The 23344-nt window shown below is 41.6% G+C and overlaps 1 protein-coding gene across 3 annotated transcripts in view; it reads right to left on the bottom strand.

Annotated features, from left to right (window-relative positions):
• The window catches only part of DOCK1 (dedicator of cytokinesis 1), a 535347-nt gene that overhangs the window by 380068 nt on the left and 131935 nt on the right, over positions 1–23344 (bottom strand). For all 3 annotated transcript variants that reach the window (XM_039465108.2, XM_039465109.2, XM_074383077.1), the window contains exons 22-23: positions 17401–17535; positions 8505–8613 (exon numbers count right to left, since the gene is read on the bottom strand). In XM_039465108.2, coding sequence (XP_039321042.1) covers positions 8505–8613; positions 17401–17535 — 244 coding nt within the window. The remainder of the gene's footprint in view (positions 1–8504; positions 8614–17400; positions 17536–23344) is intronic.

Raw genomic sequence — 23344 nt, 5'->3', positions numbered from 1 at the left:
ACATTTTAACAAGACCTCCAGGTGACTCATGTGCACACTTGAGTCTAAGAAGTTTCCAGTCCTGTAGCCCCCAAGTCAAGCTGTCTATGAGTGCCTGGCTAAGGGCCCACTTCCTCTCCAGTCCTTTGTTCACCACTGATCTGAGAGCCAGTGACCTCCACGCTGACGCACAGTGACTTCTATGTGGGTGAAATTGTGTCCCCCAAAAGGCTACGTTCAAGTCCTAAACCCTGGGACCTGTGAATGTTTTGGAAACAGTCTTTTTTCAGATATTATCAAGTTGACCTGAAGCCACGCCACAGTAGAGTGGGCCCTGAATTAACATAACCGATGTCCATGTAAGAAGAGACAAGACACAAAGACATACACACAGGGAGAACGCCACGTGAAGACGGAGGCAGAGACTGGAGCAAGGCGTCTACAAGTCAGGAAATGCCAAGGACCGCCAGAAACCCAGAGAAATGCATAGAACAGATCATCTCTTGGAGCAGCCAAAAGGAACCTGGCCTGCTGGTACCTTGATTTCAAGCTTCTAATCTTCAGAGATATGAGAGAAAAAAAAAATCTGCTGTTTTAAGCTACCAAGTATGCAGTATTTTGTTACAGCAACTTCCAAGCTTTGCCCACTCACCTCCTTGAATCTGGGACCTCCCTCTCTTCTCTGTGTTGCAGGAGAACTCTCCAGAAGGCCTGGCCTGTTGCTGACTCTCAGCAAAAGTCGTCATACCTGTCATGGCTGGCTTCGGCTGAGTTGCCAGCCTCTGCTGCCCAACATTCTAACTCAACAAGTCTGTGTCCACATGGACAAGGTGACCTGAATGGTCCTCATCCAAACCACTGCATCTGTGTCCCCATGAAAGATGACGGACTTTCAAATAGACTCCCAACTCATGCCTATGACATCTTTAGACCACTTAACACCATCAACGCACCCCCACTTCAACCTCAAAATCAAGAAGGTGAAAACATTTTATTACTTGTTCTTAGTAAACCCTTCTGGCTCAAAACCCTCCCCAATTTCTTTAAGTTGCTTGCTGGACTTCATCGGTTCTGACATCTCATTGGCCGGTTTGCTCCAGGCCCTGATTGGTCAGGATAGAGGAAGTGGAACTCACCGGAGTTCTCCTTACTTAACTTACCTAACTTGGCCCACAATCCTGTGCCGGGAAACAAGAAGGTCACAGAGCACGTGGCATCTAAGAGAGGGAAGTGGCTTCCAACTCATCCAGCATGGCAGCTGCATAGCTCAATCCCAGGAAGCACAGAAGGAAGTGGAAAAGACAGACGGATGGGAACGCTAATGGAAACCATGTCAGGGCAGACACGCTGCACACACGCAGCCCCGATGAAAGATGCACAGTGTCCTCACCCAGGAAGCGAGTCCTAACCGCCTTGATCATGACTTTCATAGGACTTTAGAGCATTTGAAAATCTGGATGCCTCAGAGCAAACCAGATGGAGCATGGCCTTTGCCATAGACAGAGAGGTCAGCCAAGCACTGTTCATGAAAACTGAAAAGCAGAAACCAGCTAAGTGCCCTCAAATAGAAAATTGGTTAAGTAAGTTATCATACAGCCATGAGGCAATGTGTAACCTTTGAAACATGTGTGCTTGAAAAATACTGAAGGACACAGGCAATAGACGTAGCAAAATGAAACTTTGTAAAAGCGTGTGTGTACATGTATGTGTATACACATGGGAATTTATACTATACATATGCTACATTTAGATGTGTATATAAAGGTATGGATGTATATATATGTGTGTATATATAGGATAATGCTAAATGAGCAAAAAAAGAAAAGCTCGCCATTATAAAAACAAAAATGCTAACAGTGTAATGGAAAGTAAAGTGATAAATGATTCTTATTTTTCATAATCAACTTTTTGGCATTTTCTAACCAGATCACATATTACTTTTAAACTGAGGGCAAGGACACAATAAACAGCTGCTTTGTTTAATGCAAAGAACAGGACTTGATATCTTTACGGAAATCTGGAACACACATATGAAGAGGAAGGGGTGTCAGGAGCTGCTGCAAGAGAAGAGCCAGACAGGCCCAGGGTTGCTCAGTGAAACCTGACTTCTCACCTGCAAGCAAAACCTCTTCCATCTGATCTCTAATTGTCATCATCTCTAAAACATTCAGATCACTTGTTCTGAGGACATTAACGTTCTATGTGTACAAATCTGTGAGTAGCAGTGTGGATCCCAGATGCTAGCCTGGAAATAAATAGACAAAAAGCAGCAAAAACTTCTCATAAGGAAGCATTCTGGGTAAGATATAAGGCAAGAAAGTACAGTTCATTTCAAGTCAGGAAATTATTTTTAAGGGAATCAAAACATGTGCCTCTTGGAAGGCAGAACTCACCCATCAGCTGTATTTACTGAGATTACAGAATAGCTTATTTCAACACAGCTCCTCTCTAAGAAGGCCAGATGGAAATGGCACTATGTGATGGTTAGAATGGAAAGAGACAGGAAAGCCTGCTCCCTGGGGACAGTGCCCCAGAAGAAAGACAAACCCTCCTGCATCTGTGTGCCAACTTCAGCTTAGGGGGCCTCAAATTCAATTAATCTTCACCCCAATCCGCACGCCGGTCGGGAAAGTTGCCTGAGCGCCAGAGGCCTGGAGCTGTACACCACAATGGAAGAGAAGCAGAAAGCTAACAATAATATTTTCATAATAAACTAAGCAGGAGACACAGGGACAGAGTCCTGAGACAGATAAAGAGTGGTGTTTTTCCAGTGCAGGTTGAGAACCATTAGAGCTCATGAAATAAATTTAGTGCCTGTCAACCAGCAATTTTTTGTTTAACTGAAATACATTAGTCTAGAATAGACTAAAGGAGACTAGAATAGAAAATGCCAGAATGCATCATAGGGAATCAGTGTAGAACTTCTTCATGAGCGTTTTCCAGCTTCATACGCACGACACACACACGCACGCGCGCACAGACACACACTCACACACATGAACCAAGTAAGCATCAATTTCCTACTGTGGATCATGGTCAAAGTTTGCTTCTAAAGAAAATTCTGGATTTCTCAGCCCCAGATGGAATATGCCGAGGTCTTGCATGGAGTAGTCTTTTCCCAGGACATCCCAAGGAAGGTAGTAATATTTGTGGACTTGAAAAGATGTCAGTGCCTGTGAGAACCGACTGCAAAGCCCCAAACACCCCAATCCAGCACTGCAATCCGTGAGTGGCCAAGAAACAGCCATCTGCTGCCGACACAGTCAGGCCATCGCCAAGGTCTCCTCCCACAAGCCTTTGTGACCAGCCCCCTTCTAACTCTCTCTCCTCCCTTCCCCTTCAGACTCACCCAACTCTTGGAGCATTTCACCAGATTTTCTAAGTTGCTTTATGCAAGCCCACGTAGATGGAAAGCTCCACCAGGGATGCTGTCTGTATCTTTCCAGCCCAAAGCCTCCAGGCTGTTCTCCATTGATGTGGATGCAGGCACGGGCCCTGCTTCCAAACACCATGGATAGCCAGGACTTGGCAACACTGTCTCTGGGAGCCAAATGGGAAAGAGAGTGGTTCTGGAACTGGCCAACTAGGGTTTAAACCAGTGCACTACTCCCTCCCAGCTGCGTGGCCTTGGGTAGGTTAACGAAGTTCTGTAGGCCTCAGTGTTTTCATCAGAAAGCAATCAAAGTATCTACTTAAGAGGGCTATTGCAAAGCCCACATCAGTTGAGAATCAGGTGATCAATCAGTATCAACTCCAGTTATTCTGGCACTAGGAGCTCATGCTGTTTCCATCAACCACTGACTGGGAGAGCTCACCTTAAGGAGGTTCCCAACACCCAGATGTTTGGTGTTTCCTGGGGAAGGCACCGGCTCTACTTGGGTCTCCAAGAGGGAAGGCGGCTTGGAGAGCCAGGTGGGTGGCCTGTGAAGCTGTCTGGATGTCACACACTGGAATCTGACCCATTTCTCCTGGCAGCTGAAGAACACCACAGTTTTCTGAGAAACAGCAAGTCATCACCAGATGGGAGTTTCAGGGAAACACCAAAAGAGATGTCGAGTACAAAAAGGGAAGGTCCAGCACCAGGGTGCGGGGAACAGTTCTGAAACTTCTGCCCTAATTTCAGAAAGAAGAAGTGGGGACTTAGCAAGCCCAGTGGTTCATGAAATCGCCACCCCGGGAGCACAGGGAAGAAAAGACAGGAGAAGGGACTTCCGAGGCTGTCTGAAGACACCGCCGCCAGCAGCTGGGGGCCGCTGGGGCACCCAGGAGGAGCAGCAGCCACAGTTACTAGGGGCATAACAGAGAACAGGACCTGGGGCAGCAGCAACGGGGGCGAAGGACCCTCTTGTCAGGTGGGAGAGACACCGAGGGCAAAGAAGGATCCAGAAGGCATGTGTTGAATTTCCAGAACATCTGGGCCTGGTGAAAGGGCAGTCCAAGGTGGAGACAGAAGGTCTGAGATGGGAAGGAAACAGCAAGGTGGAGCGGGACTCAAGGAGGGGGAAGGTCGGCACTGTGCAGCACAGTGGGCTTCTCCTCTCCAGAGAGAAACAGACAGGGAGAGGTGATGCCGGGTGACCCCAAGTATTTTCCGTGCGGCAGATGGAGCAGCATCATTCACTCAGGGTAGGTAGGTGGGGTGCAACCCCCTAGGGATATGCCTGGGGCTTGAGGAGCTGAGGAAAGAGCTGCTAAGGGAAAGTCAACATGGAATTTCAAATGGGATTTCAGTAGAATGGTGGGGTGCTGGGGAAAAAGGGGTGATCCTTTGAAAAATTCAAGCACAATTGCCACAGGATACAGTAATTCTGCTTCTGGAGCACTGACAATAGGGTCTTTGAGAGGCACCTGTACAACCAAGTTCACAGCAGCCAAGAGCCACAACCACCACGAGGTAGGGGCAGCGCGCGCCTCCAGCCACGAATGAGATAGGAGGCAAAACATGCAACACGCACACAGGAGAAGGACAACCTTACAAAGGAAGAAGATTCTGACACATGCTACGACCTCGTGGAACCCCGCAGACATGATGCCATGTAAAAGAAGCCAGACGGGGCCCGGTGCAGTGGCTCACACCTGTAATCCCAGCACTTTGGGAGGCCCAACGTGGGAAGACCAAGAGGTCACGAGATAGACACCATCTTGGCCAACATGGTGAAACCCCATCTCTACTGAAATACAAAACTTTATCTAGGCATGGTGGCATGCACCTGTAGCCCCAGCTACTTTGGAGGCTGAGGCAGGAAAATCATTTAAACCCAGGAGCTGGAGGTTGCAGTGAGCTGAGATCACATCACTGCACTCCAGCCTGGCGACAGAGAAAGACTCTGTCTCAAAAAAAAAAAAAAAAGAAAATAAATGAAGAAGCCAGACACAAAAGGACAAATGCTGTATGAGTCCACTTCCATGAGGTTCCCAGAGCCATTAAATTTTTAGACACAGAAAGTAGAACATGGCTGCTAGGGGCTGCAGGAAGTTGGTGTTTGATGGAGCTGGTGTTTCATTAAGTTTGGAAAGATGAATAATGTTCTAAAGGGGGATGCTGATGATTGGTGCACAACAGTGCGATTGTACTTATTGCCACTGAATGGTACACTTAGAAATGGGAAATCTCGTGTTATTTTACAACACTAGAATGTTTTCAAAAAGCATTTGGCTGCAGCCCCGAGGCTGAGGGTCATTAACTGAGGGATGGGGAAGTGGCATTGAAACATCTGGGCACCGCAGGCACATGGGGGGCAGGGGTGATGGGAGGTGGACACCAGGCAGGGCAGTGAAGGGAGGCAGCCTCCACACACTCACTGGAGTTTCCTGGACCTTTGACTTAACACAAAAAGTGGCCCAAGCATCCTCCATGTGTGTCTTCTCACTTAAATGACCTTGGAAAAATCTTGTCACTAAATCAATGAAAACAGACTATTGAAAATTCTAGTTGGAGACCAGACTTATCCTGCAATAAGTGATTTCAGAAGCTCCTCTTGCTCTCCGCCTTCACTGAGGTGAAAACCCCATGGTTGACCCTCATCTGCAAAATGGATGCACGTGGCGGGTTTGGTACCGAGAGGTGACAACAGGCTGGGGGCTCTTGACAGAGAACTTCTCAGCCGTCATGGCACCAAGAATCGTGCCACGATGGTGCAACGGCACACAGACAATCCCAAAATCAAAACTGCCAGCGAGGGCCACGTTTTAGGAAACAATGTTTAACCTTTAAATGTCCCAGTCTGAAAATATACTTGGTCTATGCAAGATGGTTCACAATGGTATTTCCATTTCAACACAGCAAAATTGAAAGGGTTAAAACAACACAAAAACCAAGCTCCCATGAGGGAAAACTTTAAATTTCCAACGTCAAGGAAGTGCCTATTATAAAATAATATTATTCCACATTAGCAGAAGGGAGGGAACATGTCCAATAAAACGCCGTGTGTCTGTCTTGCAGACGTAAGGTTCCCATCAAGTCACAAACGTCACCGGATTCACTTGTGTCTTATAATAAAATACCCACTAGAGCAAGGCCTTCCCAGCCCCTCGTCACTAAGTAATCTGACTTCAGGGGAGGTAGGCAGATGCAAATCAAGTCCAATCAAATTTAATAATATAAGAATATATTTAGCAATCTAAAATTACTTCTGGGCTCAAAACTTCCTGTAATTTTTATCTATTCTTACACTACACACGTCTTCTTTCTAAAATGCCACTGCATTCAGTAGTAAATGTACCAAACACACTGCTAATTTTACCCTGGAGACAATAAGGCAGCTTTTGGCAATGTCAAGTTGCCAAAATAACCTGAAATTTTAATTTATGCAGCATACATATTTCTTTCTGTATAAACCACCTATTTTTATAGTAAACTAATGTAAAAAATTAAGAAATTACAGTAAAGAGTCCAAATGGCTGCACCACCTCTGAGCTGACAGGTGGGCTCTGACTTGGTTCATGTCTAGTTATGCTGGTTACCGTGGTCTCAGCAACCAGGAACCACGTCTCAGCACACATTCACCTTTGTTCCAGGGCATATGGCAAAGCTTTAAGGCTGGGGAGAAACTTGACCAACATATTTTTAAGACACCAGCTGAAGAATGCCTTCTGAAATTATACATTAAAGGAACAGTAAAAGAGTAAGAACAGAGGGATCTACCATGATCCATCGAGTGAAAGATGTAAGTTAATCATTTGGAAGATTCTTGCTCTTTGAAGGGATTAGTGCAGTCAGCAAATTGCAAGCGGTGCAGCTCTTTCTGCAGTAAGTCAGTCCAGTGAAAACCACCGTAACTGCGACAGCCAAGAGTGTAGGGGTCCTCTTGCCACTCCTTGGCTCGCAGGCACTTCCACACCAGCGAGCATCCTAAAGAACAGTCAGGCCTTCTGTGAGTGGAAGGCATCTTTCTTCCCAAGGACAAGAGATTGAGACCAAGTCATCAAAAGGGGGAAGAACAGAAGGACAGGAGCACTGGACAGCTCGCTCTTGTGCATGGGCAAAGATCCGCTGAAACACGAAGATTCAGCACCATTTCCAGGGCATGGACAGCTGGAGAAATTAGGTGTAAAACATGATTGTCATCAATTCCCCCAAATTTAAATAAAGTGAATTAAGAATTTCTTCTTGCCAAAGAGCAAAGAGAAGCAATGAACATATTTCAGAGCACCTAGGGAGCAGGAAGAAAAGGATTTCACTGCACATGGAGCATGATTATGCTCACTACAAAAGAGGCTCCAGGGCCTTTCCCTCAAGTTCAGGCTTTGCAGGACCCACGGCCCCCTGCTCAGCCACCGCAGAAGCCCTTCATCTACAAGTCCACTTTGATACAAAGCTACAGCTAGATAAGAAGAATAAAGTCCACTGTTCTGTAGCAATGTACAGTGAAGACAGTCAACAATAATTTGGTATATATGTTCAAAAAGCTAGCAGAAAGGATTCTGAATGTTCACGGCACAAAGAAATGAAAAATGTTCGAGGTGATACTATACTAATTACCCTGACTTGATCACACTGTGTACCTGTATTGAAATACCAGCATGTATCCCATAAATATGTACAATTACTATGTGTCAACTAAAAGAAAAGAAAAAAAAAAAAAGGCTGGGTGCAGTGGCTCAAGCCTGTAACTCCAGCAGTTTGAGAGGCTGAGGCAGATGGATCACCTGAGGTCAGGAGTGGGAGACCAGCCTGACCAATATGGTGAAACCCCGTCTCCACTTAAGATACAAAAAAAATTAGCCAGGTGTAGTGGCATGCACTTGTATTCCCAGCAACTCAGGAGGCTGAGACAGGAGAATTACTTGACCCCGGGAGGTGGAGGTTGCAGTGAGCTGAGATCACACAACTGCACTCCAGCCTGGGCAACAGACCAAGACTCAAAAAAAAAGCACAGCTCTTGAAATCAAATTGAGATCTCTGACATTAATAACTATAGTACCTGAGGCAAGTTAGTTAACTGTAATCCAAATACCTACCTCCAGAAAAGGTAATGAAGGAAGAAAAGACAGAGAAGTCATCCTTAGCAGGAGGCAGCACTCACCTTCACCCGGACGGTCTGGTCTGACATGCTGCTCACCATGTCGTTGATGGACCTGAAGAGCTGCAGCAAAGAGTCCACGAAGTCAGCCTCTCCTTTGTTTTCATAAAGTCTGCAAAGAAACACACAGAACTGTGGGGGCCTGGCAGAAACACCTCAACATCTTTTAAATCGACATCTATAGCCCATAAAAGGAGTCACTTTGATGACAAGTTAGAATGAGAGACCACATCCTCAATATCCATGAAGCAAGGAAGGTAACCCGGCAGTGAGATTCATGCAGACCGCTCAGCCAAGGCGGCCTGCCTCCACATCCAGAGGCTGACTCTTAATGCTACCACTCACCGCGTTTCTCATTGTAACATACTACATCTTATAAATCTAAAAAACACAGACAATATACAGAAAGGGAGGGAGGAAGGATCAGAGGAAGAGAAGGAGGGAAAGGTGATGGGGAAATTCAGATTTCTTTCTACCCCCCAAAATTACACGATTAAGATTGTTGTGTTTTCTACCAGTGTTTCGATTGTTATTATTGTTTATTTATTTATTTTTGTGACAGAGTCTTGCTCTTGTCACCCAGGCTGGAGTGCAGCGGCATGATCCTGGCTCACTGCAACCTCTGCCTCCTGGGTTCAAATAACTCTCCTGCCTCAACCTCAACCAAGTAGCTGAGATTACAGGTGCCCATCATCATGCCTGGCTAATTTTTATATTTTAGTACAGACAAAGTCTGACCATGTTGGCCAGGCTGGTCTCGAACTCCTGACCTCAGGCAATCCGCCTACTTCGGCCTCCCAAATTGCTGGGATTGCAGGTGTGAGCCGCCAGGCTACTGCTATCAGTGTTTTTAAACCCATTATGTCACAAATTGAAAATCAACAAGACACTCAATTGCCTAAATTGACCATGATCTTCTAATCCCTTAAAATGATATTGTAAGAGTAATTTTACTTTTTATTTCAAAGTAATGGTGCTACACAAATGCCTTCATTTCAGCATCAGTAGTAACTGAAAAGTACTCAAGAGGTGGGGCATACTCAATAAATAGGTAAAAAGGAAGTTGTGCGTTGGTTACATGTATGCTAATATGTTACTAATTGAAAATAAGTCTCGTCTGTAAATTATTTATTAGCAGTTCCTTCAGGTTGCTGTTATTAAAAAGCAACATATTTGCATTTTTAAATCTTGTGACTCAGATGTTTTATTAATACATAGTTTATTAATATTAGTTTGCTGCCTAATTAAAACTATACTATACCTGAAAACTTGTGTACAATGGAAAATTTTGTAAGCTAAGTGATAATTAATTACCCTCGAGGTAGTCTGATATTTAAATGAGTTCCACTGCAAAGCAACAAATTCTGTGTAAAATGGCAAACTGCAACCTAGTGGACCTGTTTTGTAAATAAGGGTTTTCAAATGGGGTTTGCTTAAATGATGTACCAAATAATTAAAATTATGGAGTTACAAACTTCTGTGTGCAGGTGACGTGGAGAACGTTTGGCAGACTGGCGCAACCCTTGGGGAGGCATCAAGCATGCAATCATTTTTCCCCTCAGGACATTTGTAATTCCTAGAGCTGTACGGGGTAGAAGACTAAAAACCAAAATGAAAACCTCTATAAAGCAAAGTGGAATTTGTACCAGTCATTAAAGAAAATGACTAGAGTTTAGAAAACGCCAGGGAGAGAGTCCCCAGGTAACAGAGCCAACTCTTGCATAAAAGTCCTAGAAAGCCAAAGGCATATTCAATGCAGACTGAGGCATACTAAGGGTACAATGCAGCCTTGACTGAGAACAGTCTCTGATTAAAATAAGGTGGTCAGCCCCACTTTATCTGTCTAGGAGAAGGCAGGATGAATTATCTATAGAAGAAGATCAAATCATCTGAAGCTTCTACAGTTTTACATACGAACAGTCTTGACTTCAAACAAAAATTACTAAACTCAGCAGAAAACCAGACCACAGTCCAAGTGAAAGAGGAAGAAGAGAGTAGAAACAGCCCCACAGATAATCTAGATATTACAGTTTCCTAGAACATCAAAACAACTATAATCATCATATTTAAGAACAGAGAAAATAAGATAAAAATATGAAAGAGAAAAATGTCAATAGTGAAATGAATCTATGAAAAAATGAAATAGAAATTTTAAACTACGAAATATACTCTGTAAAATTAAAAATTTATTATATGAATTAACAAAATAGAGAGTAGACACAGCAGGAGACAGAATTAGTAAAATGGAAGACAATCCACAGAAAAATAACTAAACAGAAGTACCAAAGAAGAGGAGGGCCAGGGATGTGCAGGCATATTGAGGAGATCTAATATACATGCAACTGAAGTGCCAGGAGAAAGGAGGAAGATAATGGGTCATTAGAACAGACAATGGCCACAAATCTTCCAGAACTGATCAAAGATATCAATCCAAAAATTCAATACAGGATAAATAAAAAGCAGAAACAATCCTATGCAACCCACAATAAGACTGTCAATAACCACAGAAAAGGAGACAAACTAAGAGCAGCAAGAGAGACAAAGACACCATTGACATTCAGAGACGTAACAGTAAGTCTGAAAGCTAATGCCTTACTATAAACGAAGAAAACCAAAAGAGAATGGAGGAAGAAAATAACTGCCCATTTAGAATGCTATAGTGAGTGAAAATATCTTTCAAACACAAAGATGAAATAAATCATTTTCATATAAACAGAGCCCCATCACTGGCCAAGACCGAAAGAAATAATACAGGGAGTTCTCTGGATAGAAAGAAAATAATCTCAAAGGAAAAGCGAAATCAAAGGATGAAAACCAGTTACAAATATAAAACCCATCAAATAAATACTAACTGTATAAAATAACAGCAATGTCTTAGGGAGTATAAAACACGTAGAATGGAAATACAGACAATAATAACATAAAACAGGGGATGAGAAAATGGCAGTTTCAGTGTGCTATTTTTTTAGCCATGACTAGCATTACTAGTGGATTACTACAGTGGATTGGTGAGAGTTACCATTTGAAATACTCTAGAATAACTGCAACTTGCATGTTACCATCTCTAGGATAATTGTTTAAAATAACAGTAAAAGAATATTCAACGAATATGTTAAGAAATCAGAAAATGGGATTATTTTAAAATGTGTAACTGGTATAAAAGAAGGCAAAAAAGGAGGAAGGGGGAATATAATGTAGATGGGGAAGGAAAAATTAATGCAAAAATGATATAAATCTAACATATCACTTAATTACATTATATATATACATGGATAAAATGCTTGATTAGGAAGACTGTCAGACTGGATGAAAGAAAAACACAACTATATGTTGCTAACAAGAGGCAGCACACCGTAAGTATAAAGACACTGAAAGTATGAAAATGAAAGAATCAAAATAGGTATTCCATACAAACACTAGCTAAAAGATTAAGAGAAACTTTTCATATTGATTAAGGAATAGATCCACAAGAAAGACATCATGATTATAAAGCTATATGCCCCCAATAACACAGCTTCAAAATCTATAAATCATAATTAGTGAATCTTTAACATTTTTTAAATTCTACCAGAACCTCTCATGAATAAAAATGTAAAACATTACTCTTGTGGCAACCGACATGTTTAGAACATATAAATGGTTGTTAGCATTTTTCAGTAATCCTTTTGAAGCATCTTTCTGTAGCAAAAGATCACTGTGGAAATCTCTAGAATCTTCCCTTTTTGTTTTCTCATATAAACCAAGAAGAGCCACTTTTTTGATCCACCCTGACGTGGATAAAAAAACTGAGAAAAAACAACTCACAAATGTACCGATAAATAAACAGATGAATAAGACCTGCTCATTCCTTGCTTTGCTTAAATAAGCATTCATTAATTAACAAGGAATGACAGGATCTTTGTCTATTAAACTACATGCTATTTTGTGACCCAGGGAATGATAGCAAGAAGGTCTCTACAACTTATTCACGATCAATAACTAATTATTTACAAAGCTAACACCAGATGACAGGCAAAAACTCTACAAAGCACAGGAAACCCAGAAAAAGAGGCAGGCAATAACAAGATTTAGTAATTTGATTCTGAAGGTCTGATGCAGGATATCTGTTTTCTGGCTTTCTAGTTAATGTGATCCGCCCACACAGAAAACACAGACAAACAAAAACCAGCGGAGAAGTGCCCCTGGCTGTCAGGAATCTTTCAGTGGGTTCCCCAGAAACCAAATGTCTTGGGCCACAGCTTTTAAACTGCTGTTCTCATTTCAAAACAAAAATGAGCTTTCTAAACAAAACAAAAAATATGAGATTACATAGCAAGCAAGATAGTAAGTTAACAATATAAGCTTCAATATCTTCATCTCCAAAGTTTCACCTCCCTTGTTCTTTGGAAGAATAATTACTGTCAATTATCCTGGAATTAAACAAAGCTATTGCATTATAGGAAAACACAGCAGACCATTTTGAAAACAAAAGAAAAATAAGATCTCAAAAGTGTATCCCAACTGCAAAAAGGAAAGCACACTCATGAATTCCAGCTGTGAGCACAATGGCTTTTCTCTCAAGGTCACGAAGTGCTGCAGGTAAGAAGATGGGAGTCCTAGTTTGTTTTATTCCCCACCTCTGACAGCACCACACAGGAGGCACGCGTGGAGCTTGTCACGAATCAAACGTCCTAGACATCTGCGTGGGACGTGGGGCTCTTTTTCCTTTAAGTAGCCTATACGAGCTAGGAAAATGATTTCACCTACAAGTCAGACCTGTAGTAGCACAGATGAGGTAGGAACTGACATGTTGTGGTGGGATGATGGCGAGCCGGGGTGAGGAGGACAGAAGGGGAGGGATCACTAGAAGACGTCTCCCAAGACTGTCCAAGATTCTAAGGGCATGGGATTTTTCCTCTCACCGAATCTAGGACATAGCTTCCCAGTCATTTCAGAATACAAATTTGAATTGAAGTATTTGTTGTCTCCGCACAAGGTGGCCAGGTGTTCCACATCGCGAAGAATGTTATGTCCTTCTATCCCCTCAGGAATGAGGGTAGGCAGCCAGGATCCACATTCAGGAAACATTCAGAGAAAAAAATTAAAGTCAAACTATGAAAATCTGGGGATACACGTGGGGCTCAAATGCTCATTAAGTATTTACGGAAGGAAGGAAGGGACAAAGGACAGAAAAAAGGAGGGAAGGAGAGAGGAAAGAAGGAAGCAATGAGAAAAGGAAGAAGCGAGGGAAGAAGGGACGAAAAGAGGGAGGGAGAGAAGGAACATGAGTATCGACATCTCCAGAATCAGTGGGGTACAGGGGCTCAGGCCTGGAATCCCAGAACTTTGGGAGACCACAGCAGAAGGATCGCTTCAGGCCATGAGTTTGAGACCACCCCAGACAACATAGCGAGACCTTGTCTCCACAAACAATTAGCCACGCGTGCTGGCGCCTGCCCATAGTCCTAGTTACTTGGGAGACTAAGGCAGGAGGCTGGCTTGAGCCCAGGGGTTTGAGGCTGCAGTGACCTATGCTGCATCACAGCACTCAGCCTGAGTGACAGAGGGAGGTCCTGTCTCAAAGAATCATCATCATCATTATGATCAGGAGCAGCAGCGTCAGTATCTCCAGAATCACTGCTGTGCTTGGTTAGCTCAAGTCAGGAATGCCCAGACAATGGCCTTAGCGGCTTAGGGAGCCTCACTGCGTTGTAGCAATGGCTACAACTTGTCTTGTGACCACTTTGTGTCCTCGACAGTCTCAACTCTTCTGACAAACAAGTTATCCCAGCAAAGAAACTCAGTTTGTGACCATGCCTGGCTCCTGCCGGTCCACACCAGGATAAAGGCAGCAGAGGGATCACGTGGTCTGTGCCATGCTGCTGAGCACCAGAATGCAAGCATTCAGAAGACTTTAACACAGACACTTCCTGTCTCAAACACGAGGGTCAGCTGAGTATTTCAGTCCATTTCTAGGTAACCCTGTAGGGCTAAAGAGATACTGGTGACAGAAGACTGAGAGATTGACTCCCAAACTAATGGGGAAGAAAAGCTCTGCAAAGCCTAGTTAAGTAGAATTTAGTATTTCAGAATGAGTTCGGGAAGCTGTCAGGGAACAGGCCTTCTGGGTTGAAGGTATGAGGAGGAGAATGTTAATTGCCCATCTATTACCTATTTCTCCGTAACTCCTTTACTAAAATTACTCTGGTTTTGTAAAAAGCATCGATAAGGCCATCTAAAAATCCTTTCTAGCCTCCTTGCAGGTAGGGTGGTGACGTGACATGGTTCTGGCAAATAAGACGACAGCATACAACCCGTTCTAGGGAAGGGGGGAAACTGTTTCCGCCTTTGTCTTCCCTTCTCCTCCGCCTGGAAAGCAGAGCTGACGCTGGGAGGGGCAGGAGCCATCTCAGGAGTCAAAGGTAAAGAGACCCCGCTAAGGATGGTGTCCTGGAGAGACGCTAAGGATGGTGTCGTGGAGAGATAAAAGGAGCCAAGGACATCAGGACACTGAGTCCTCATGCAGCACACGAACTTGGAACTCTTCCTCTGGTCCCCACGCTATGTAATCTAAAAACAAAGTGACTTTTATATGGTTAAGTCATATAAATGGGGTTTTTCTATTACATGCAGCCAATCGTATTCCTAGCACTATTAGATTGATCAAACTAAAAAAAACTATGGACCATAGATCTAAGATTTTGTGCCATTTATATTTTGAAATTGAAAGAGATTAAAGAAAGAGGCAGAGAAATAATTTTCTACTGGTCTACATGGGTAACTCAATCTTTTCTAAAGCAGCATTATTGTGTAAAAGACTACAGCATTTACTATGGTAGTAGAAACACCGTGATTATTAATGCACGATCCTTTTAATTACAAACCTCTGAATGAAGGGGAAAGTCAGCAGTGTGTCTGGAGAGAATATGCAGATCATCAAACAGCTGAGTCAATGTCATATTGATCCCAAACGGCACAAGATTAACATTTTTCAAATAAAACACGACAAACTCTGTAACACCTTTCAAGTTCATCCTCCCACCCTAGCACTTTGGTTTAGTGAAATCAGAGATGTAAAAATCAGTGGGGGAAAACACAAAAGCAAGGCAGAGGGTGCCAGGAAGTTCATTTTCACACTAAAATAGAATTCAAATACAAGAACACATAACCTAGCTTACCATGCTGTGTTTCACCCTAACAATGAGAAAATAACTGACAACTTAGACCCTTGAGAGAAAGCTTCAATCCACACCAAAGGTCATGCATATTCATAATAAGCAAGATAAAAGGGTGTGCCTTTAATATCTAAGTCAAGGATAAAACCATGATGCCCGGAAACATGCCGTCTTTGTATGAAAAATGGCAGCACAAGGACTGTGGTTGTAATCACGGGCACCCAGAGTGAACACAAGCACACTCCAGTCTCTGACCAGTCACACATCGCTGGTGGCTACCATCCTGCTTATGACTTTAATAGGTCAACACACAGTCAATAACGTGTTGCTTTGTCCTTATTTCTATTATGGTACACATGCAGTTAGATTCTGAATTCTTCCCCCTTCTGCTGGGTCCTTCTGGACAGGACTGCTTCAAACAAATGGAAATACAGTGAAGAAGAAACGGGAAGACGCTGATGTGGGCCCACATTTATAATTCCTGATTTTCGTTAACAGTTTACAAGAGCACCACGCTTTTCAAAGGCAAATGTATTCTCTACTTCAGAGGGACACAGGTTCATAGATCCCATCTGTGTGTGGATCTGGCTACAAGAACAATGACAACGTAGAACCACCAACATCCGTCAACGTCACTCATGGCAGGTAACCCACAAAGTAGCCACTCCCCAAAAAAGCAGGCAGAGTGAGTGAAATTCCACACCCCACCCTCAATACGCTTGCTCTTCATATCCTTTGAATCATATAGTGAAGAGACGGGGGCCAACTTAGAAAGTCCTTTCATTTTAGCACAGTTCTCAACCTGCATCTGTATCTATACAATATTAAAGCTCTCTATAAATTAAGCCATAAATATCCCAATTTATCTTTTTATTCTCATGAGGTAAAATATACAAATGTAATTCATTTTTATATTGGTAATTTTTACATTTGTAATTCCATCTTTGCCATTTTCAAATATACAGTTCAATGGTAATAAATGCATTTATATTCATTTTGTTCCCCTTTAGCCCCTCGATTTACTGTAAAGCTAAAAAATAATTCCTAAGTTCATCCACATAGTATGTGGAAAATGTCACTAGGCCAAATCACCTGAGTATCCTTTCTCATGGAAATATCCTATATAGTAAGACCTCTCCAGAAATGAAGCATCACTCTACCAAGGCAAAGAGGAGGAAGAAATACCAGAGTCTGCGCAGGTGAGGCAATTTCACTTGGTTTTGCCTTTTCATTGTTGTTTACTTTTATTTGTTCTTTTGGGGCTTTTTGCCAAATAAAGATATCCTAGGGAGGCTGAGGCAGGAGAATTGCTTGAACCCAGGGGGCGGAGGTTGCGGTGAGCCGAGATCGTGCCATTGCACTCCAGCCTGGGTAACAAGAGCGAAACCCCGTCTCAAAAAAAAAAAAAAAAAAGATATCCTCTATATAAAGATATAAAGACACCCAGGAATGCACCGAAGCCATCATGAATGCTTCCAGAAGCCAAGGCTTGATGCACAGGCACACATCTTAGACCAGGAACAGGGCTCCCACTCAGCACATGCATGGACCTGTGCGGGTGAGGAAAGAGTGGGGCAGCCCAACCCAGGATCGCTATCAGCTAGTGCTCTCTCAGCCCAGAAAGCAAGGGGGGAAAAGTGGGAAGAAGGTAGGAAGGGATAAGGGGACGAGAGAAGGGGAAAGGAAGAAGTGAAGGATTTCCTGCCAGTCCTCTGAGACAGCCAGCACAGCGGGTAGGTACATACTGATTGAACAGGATCCTGGAGCGCACGATGAACTTGAAGATGGACTCCAGCGCTTTCATGGCTTTGTACAGCTGCTCATTGACTCCCGGCTTCTCAGCATTGTCCACGTAGTTCTTCAACACTTTGGTCAGCTTCCTATGCACAATGCAAGTACACACAAGTAAGGTCAGGAAATTACAGTATCTCAAATCTTAACTGCTAAGGAAATACGCAAGTACATTACTTTTATTTGATTTCCATCTATCAGTATATAAATATCTGTAAAACGTTTTCTTTTTCTTTTTGAGATGGAGTCTCACTGTCACCCATCTTGGCTCACTGCAACCTCCGCCTTCCAGGTTTAAGCGATTCTCCTGTCTCACCTCCCAAGTAGGTGGGATTATAGGTACGCACTGCCTCGCCTGGCTAATTTCTTGTGTTTCAGTAGAGACAGGGTTTCACTGTTTGCCCAGGCTGGTCTTGAACTCCTGAACTCAGGCAATCCACCCCACTCAGCCTCCCAAAGGATTACAGGTGTGAGCCACCTCGCCATCATCGGTATATGTGCCGACAAAACATCCCTCTGAGAGTCCAGGCGGAGCATTTTAAGAAGCACCTTCGCAGTGTGGATATTGTTCTAAGCAGTTGAAATGCATTCTCTGATTTAGCCTTCACAGCAACCCTATGAGGCGGTATTATCCTGTTTAATAGAAGAGGAAACCAGGACTCAGACAAAACACTAGCTTCCCCAAGCTTAAACAATAAAATTGAAGAGATTTTCATTACAGCACAACAGAGACACAAAAAAGGATTTTCAAAAAGGTGTGACACCAAAAGCATCTTCTGATGGATAGTGGCGATGATTTTCTCAGCACTGCACTTTAAACACTGCACTTAGGTAGGGCCAGGTGTGGTTGCTCACACCTGGAATCCCAGCAATTTGGGAGGCCAAGGCAGGAGGATCACTTCAGCTCAGGAGTTTGAGACCAGCCTGGACAACAAGGCAAAACCCCACCTCTACAGAAAATACAAAAATCAGCCAGGTAGGATGGCATATGCCTGTAGTCATAACTACTCGGGAGGCTGAGGCAGGAGAATCATTTGAGTGCAGGAAGCACCAGTTGCAGTGAACCGAGATCCTGCTACTGCACTCCAGACTGGGCAACAAGAGTGAAACCTTGTCTCAAAAAATAATAATAAAATAAGATGATTAGGTAAATTTTATGTTATGTGTATTTTACAACAATTTTTGTAAAAGGCATGAAACAGTATTTGTTACTGAAAAGCATCTCAGACACTTTTATTCATTTTAGTTGATTTTCTAAAACTAGAGTTCTTACACTGAAAATTAAAATTTTACAAATAGTTTTTCAAATAGGAAGCAGTCTTAAATTTTTAATATTGTAAAATTCCTTATAGAAAAAGAGTATAAACAATATATAAGAATAGTATCAATGGACACATGATTTTAAAATATTTTTTACATTTCCTAATAAGATTCCCCAAAACATTTAGTTTTAAAAGCATAATGACTACTACACTTAGTTTATTTATTTATAAACAGGATCTAAAACCAAGTAACATCCTAATATAAAAACATTTAAAAGCTTTTCCATGATAAAAAAAAAATTTACACAATTTAGAATGCACAGAAATTGAAATTATTTTTAAATTTTTCATCCTACTACAGAAGTAATTATAGACAGTTGGTATAAATAAATTATATATTGGAAGCTTAATTTTAATTCATGGCTTCATAAATATGTTGTGTTTAATTCAAAGATAGGTTTTATTAATTCCTTGGTAAAGATGAAGGAAAAAGCATTAAACTATTTTTACTTTACTGTAATTCAAATAGCCAGAAAGTTCAAATGATAATAGACCTACTCAAAGTTTTAGAGAATGTGAAAAGGTTAGAAGGTTAATTTTTAGAAATCTAGAAATATGAAATAAATCAACTTGGTTAATAATACATAAAAATTAACATAAATAAAATTTCTGACTAGTACATACAAACTTTGGGGTATCCTAACACTGCTGTTGGATAAATGGACATAAAACTTTTTCTTCCTTTTAAATGGAGTCTTGCTCTGTTGCCCAAGCTGGAGAGCAGTGGTGCAATCTCAGCTCACTGCAACCTCTGCCTCTCAGATTCAAGCAATTCTCCTGCCTCAGCCTTCTGAGCAGCTGGGACTAGCCACCACACCCAGTTCATTTTTGTATTTTTAGTAGAGATGAGGTTTCACCCATTGGCCAGGCTTGTCTTGAACTCCTGACCTCATGGTCCACCCACCTCAACCTCCCAAAGTGCTGGGATTACAGGCATGAGCCACTACACCTGGTAGAGCATAAAACTTTGTTAGAGGGTAAAGTGGCAATATGAATTACAATATCTATTGGGCATATCTTTTACAATTAAGGATATTCAAATCCTCTGACACCAGGAATTCCAACTCTAGTAATCTGTCCTACAGAAACAATTACAAATGAATCAAACAATGTTCACTGCCGCATGATCTGCTTAGAAAAATACATAACATTGCCAATGTCCAACCTTTGAGAGCTGGTTCAATAAATGGTGATATGTCCCTACGATGAAATACTGCACAGCAGTTCAGTACAAAAGGTGGGCACCAGAGAGGGAGAATCCCTCATCACTGTGGTATAAAAAAAAAGGGGGGGCCAATTTTGTCACTATGCTGTTAAAAGAAAACGGCAGTTATAAAATAGAAGGTTTATTGTGAATGTGTTCTGTATTTGATATTCTCTGCCTCTGATCTTTTTGTCTGTCCTTATGCCAATGCCATCCTATCTTGGTTACTGATGTTCAATAATAAGTCTTGAAATCTTGATCTTCTAAAATATTATTTTGGTATTTTAGACATTTTCAAAGTATACATTTTCAAATCAGCTAGTCAATTTTTTTTCACAAAAGCATATAGGATTTTCATTGAGACTGTGTTCAAACTATAATTTGAAATAAACATTCAAGCAATATTTTATTTTTCAATACATGAACATGGTATATATATCAAATTATTTGCTTCTTTTTACATTTCTCTTAGCAAATTTTGCAATTTTCAGTCATCTATCAGCAAATTTATTCCTCATTATTTGATTTATTATTATTTTTTGAGACAGAGTCTCACTCTGTCACTCAGGCTGGCATGCAGTGGCATGATCTCAGCTCACCGCAACCTCTGCCTCCCAGGTTCAAGCGATTCTCTTGCCTCAGCCTTCCAAGTGGCTGCCACCACAACTGGCTAATTTTTGTATTTTTAGCAGAGATGGAGTTTCACCATGTTGGTCAGGCTGGTCTCCAACTCCTGACCTCAAGTGATCCACCTGCTTCAGCCTCCCAAAGTGCTGAGATTACAGGCATGAGCCACTGTGTTCAACCTATCTATGATTTTTTCATAATACAGTAAAGTGAACTGTACTGTACCATACTATAATTCTACTGTACTTCTAATTCCCTCTCTCAATTATGTGTATATATACAATTCAAGTTTCCTTTTAAGTTTCATTTTATTTTCAAATAAATTATAAAATAGATTCAGGATTTAAAATAGATTTATTTTATAATTATAAAATAAATTTATTTTATAATTATAAAATAAATTATAAAATAGATACAAAATCACACTGTGTGAAAATACAGTTTTTCTTTCCAACTGTTATACCTTCAATTATTTCTTCTTGCTTTACTACTTCCAGCGGAATAATAGATATGGTGAGAAGAGACATCCACATCCGTTCCTGAACTTACAGGAAAAGCTTCCTGTGTTTCAGCATTATGTATAAGGTTAGCTATGACTTTTCTTAGATGAGCTTTATCAGATCAAGGGACTTCCCATCTAGTCCTGTTTTGCCAAGAGGTTTTATCATAAACAGATGTTGAATTCTGTCAAAAGCATAAAGCCTCAGAAACAGTGGTGCCCGACAGAACTTTCTGCAGTGATGGAAACCCATGTCTGAGCTGTCCAACGTGGCTCAGCACATGTGGTAACTGGGTACTTGAAACACACCTAGTGCAACTGTAGCAGTCAATGTTTAGTTCAATTTCATTTAAATAACCACAAGAGACGTGTGCTATGAACATCAGACAGTGAGGCACTGTTAAGACCTTTGACTAGGCAAAGATTATTTAGCCACAAAATTAAAATCTGTTTTTTTTAAATGCCAGTTTAGGCTTCAAGAAAACTAAAAATTTCTGCTCATCAAAAGACTTCATTAAAAAAAAAGGGATAAACAGAAGCAGGAAGAAAATGTTCAAAAAATCATGTTTGACAAAAAATATACACACATTTATGTGTATAGACACACATACACAGACATACCATACATATCAATAATAGACAACAAAATATAAGATAAAAAAGATATTTGAACAGACATTTCACAAATGGCAAATAAAAAAAAATAAACAGGTACTCAGTATCATCAGTCATCTAGAAACGGCAAATTAAAATCACCAAGAGATACAATTTTGCCCCCAATACTATAGCTAAAAAGTCAGACAATATTAAATGTTGATGAGGATACAGAGCAAAAAGAGCATTCACAGAGTGCTGGTGGGAATGTGAAATGGTACAGTCCTTTGGAGATCTGTCTGGCCATTTCTTACAAAGAAAACTCTACATGTATCCTTTTGCCCGGCAATTCTACCCCTCGGTGTTTATCCAAGGGAAACGAAACCAAACTTCACCAAAGACTTGGAAAAGAATACTCACAGCAGCCTTGCTCGGAACAGCCAAAAACGAGAAACTCTTCATGCATCCATCAACAAGAGAATGGCTAAACAAATCATGAAATATTTGTACAATAAAATATGGCATGATACAAAAAGCAACATGGGTGAATCTCAAAAGAATTACATGGAAGGGAAGAAGCCAGACACAAAAGAGTGCATGATGCCACTGGGGTAAAGTGTGAGAACAGGCAAAACACATTCATCCAGAAAGCACAGGGTGGCCGCTTGTCTAGAGGTGGGATGGGCTCAGACAGGGCGAGAGGGATGTTTCTGGGGAATGGCAATGTTTTGTATCTTGTTTTGGGCAGTGGTTCCAGGGTGTACAAAATTGTCCGAACAAAATGAAATGAGTATTTTGTTGTAGGCAAATGTTAACAATTTTAAAAGGTTTTTAAATTTTAAGTAAGCAAAAATAACAACGCTATTTGGTAAAATATGCAGACATACTAGTCATCATCTTAATAATGATGTTAATATAAACAGAGAAAACAGATGCTAGCACAGTCGTTCTCTCCAATACATAGCATTACATACAGAGAACTTTTACCTTCTGCACTGTAACATTTTGGTCGTGTGAAATTAATTATTTTCCGTTGAGCATGTGCTATTTTTAAATGACAGAGGCAGTAGTGAGGATATGTCATTTTTAATTCCATCCACACTTCTACACTTTCAACCACTAGTGATTCATAAAATAAGAGTCCTTGCTGGTAAGGATGACCCTCAAGCAACAGCTTACGCATAATGAAAGAACAACTGCATCAACAACACCACGCTTTCATGTTTGAATGTACTGAGCTACACTACAGCTCTCCAAAACCTGGCACCATGCGTGCAGTCAGCAAGGCAACCAGGAAGGATACCCACCAACCAAACTTCTCCAGTCACTAACATCTTATGAAAGATTCACTGCGGCTTTTTAAAGGCCACACGAAAGACTTTTATATTCATAAAAGCAATCTACTGAGGGTACTGACAGCATGTCTGGTTAAGTTGTGAGCCAGTAAAGGCCAGACTGCTCGCTAAGGTTATTGAACAGGGCAGTCAGAAGAGCAACCTTCCCTGCAAGTACGGATGAGCTAAAAGTAACTATTTTACCAATACATCACAATAAAAAGCGTTTTTTTTTGTTTTGTTTTTTTTTTTTTGAGATGGAGTCTCACTCTGCCCAGGCTGGAATGTAGTGGCATGATCTCAGCTCACTGCAACCTC

Source organism: Saimiri boliviensis, chromosome 12, assembly GCF_048565385.1.
Source record: "Saimiri boliviensis isolate mSaiBol1 chromosome 12, mSaiBol1.pri, whole genome shotgun sequence".
NCBI classification, from domain to species: Eukaryota; Metazoa; Chordata; class Mammalia; order Primates; family Cebidae; genus Saimiri; species Saimiri boliviensis.
Note: the sequence above shows the minus strand (reverse complement) of the source record. Positions and strands in the feature narration are given on the sequence as shown.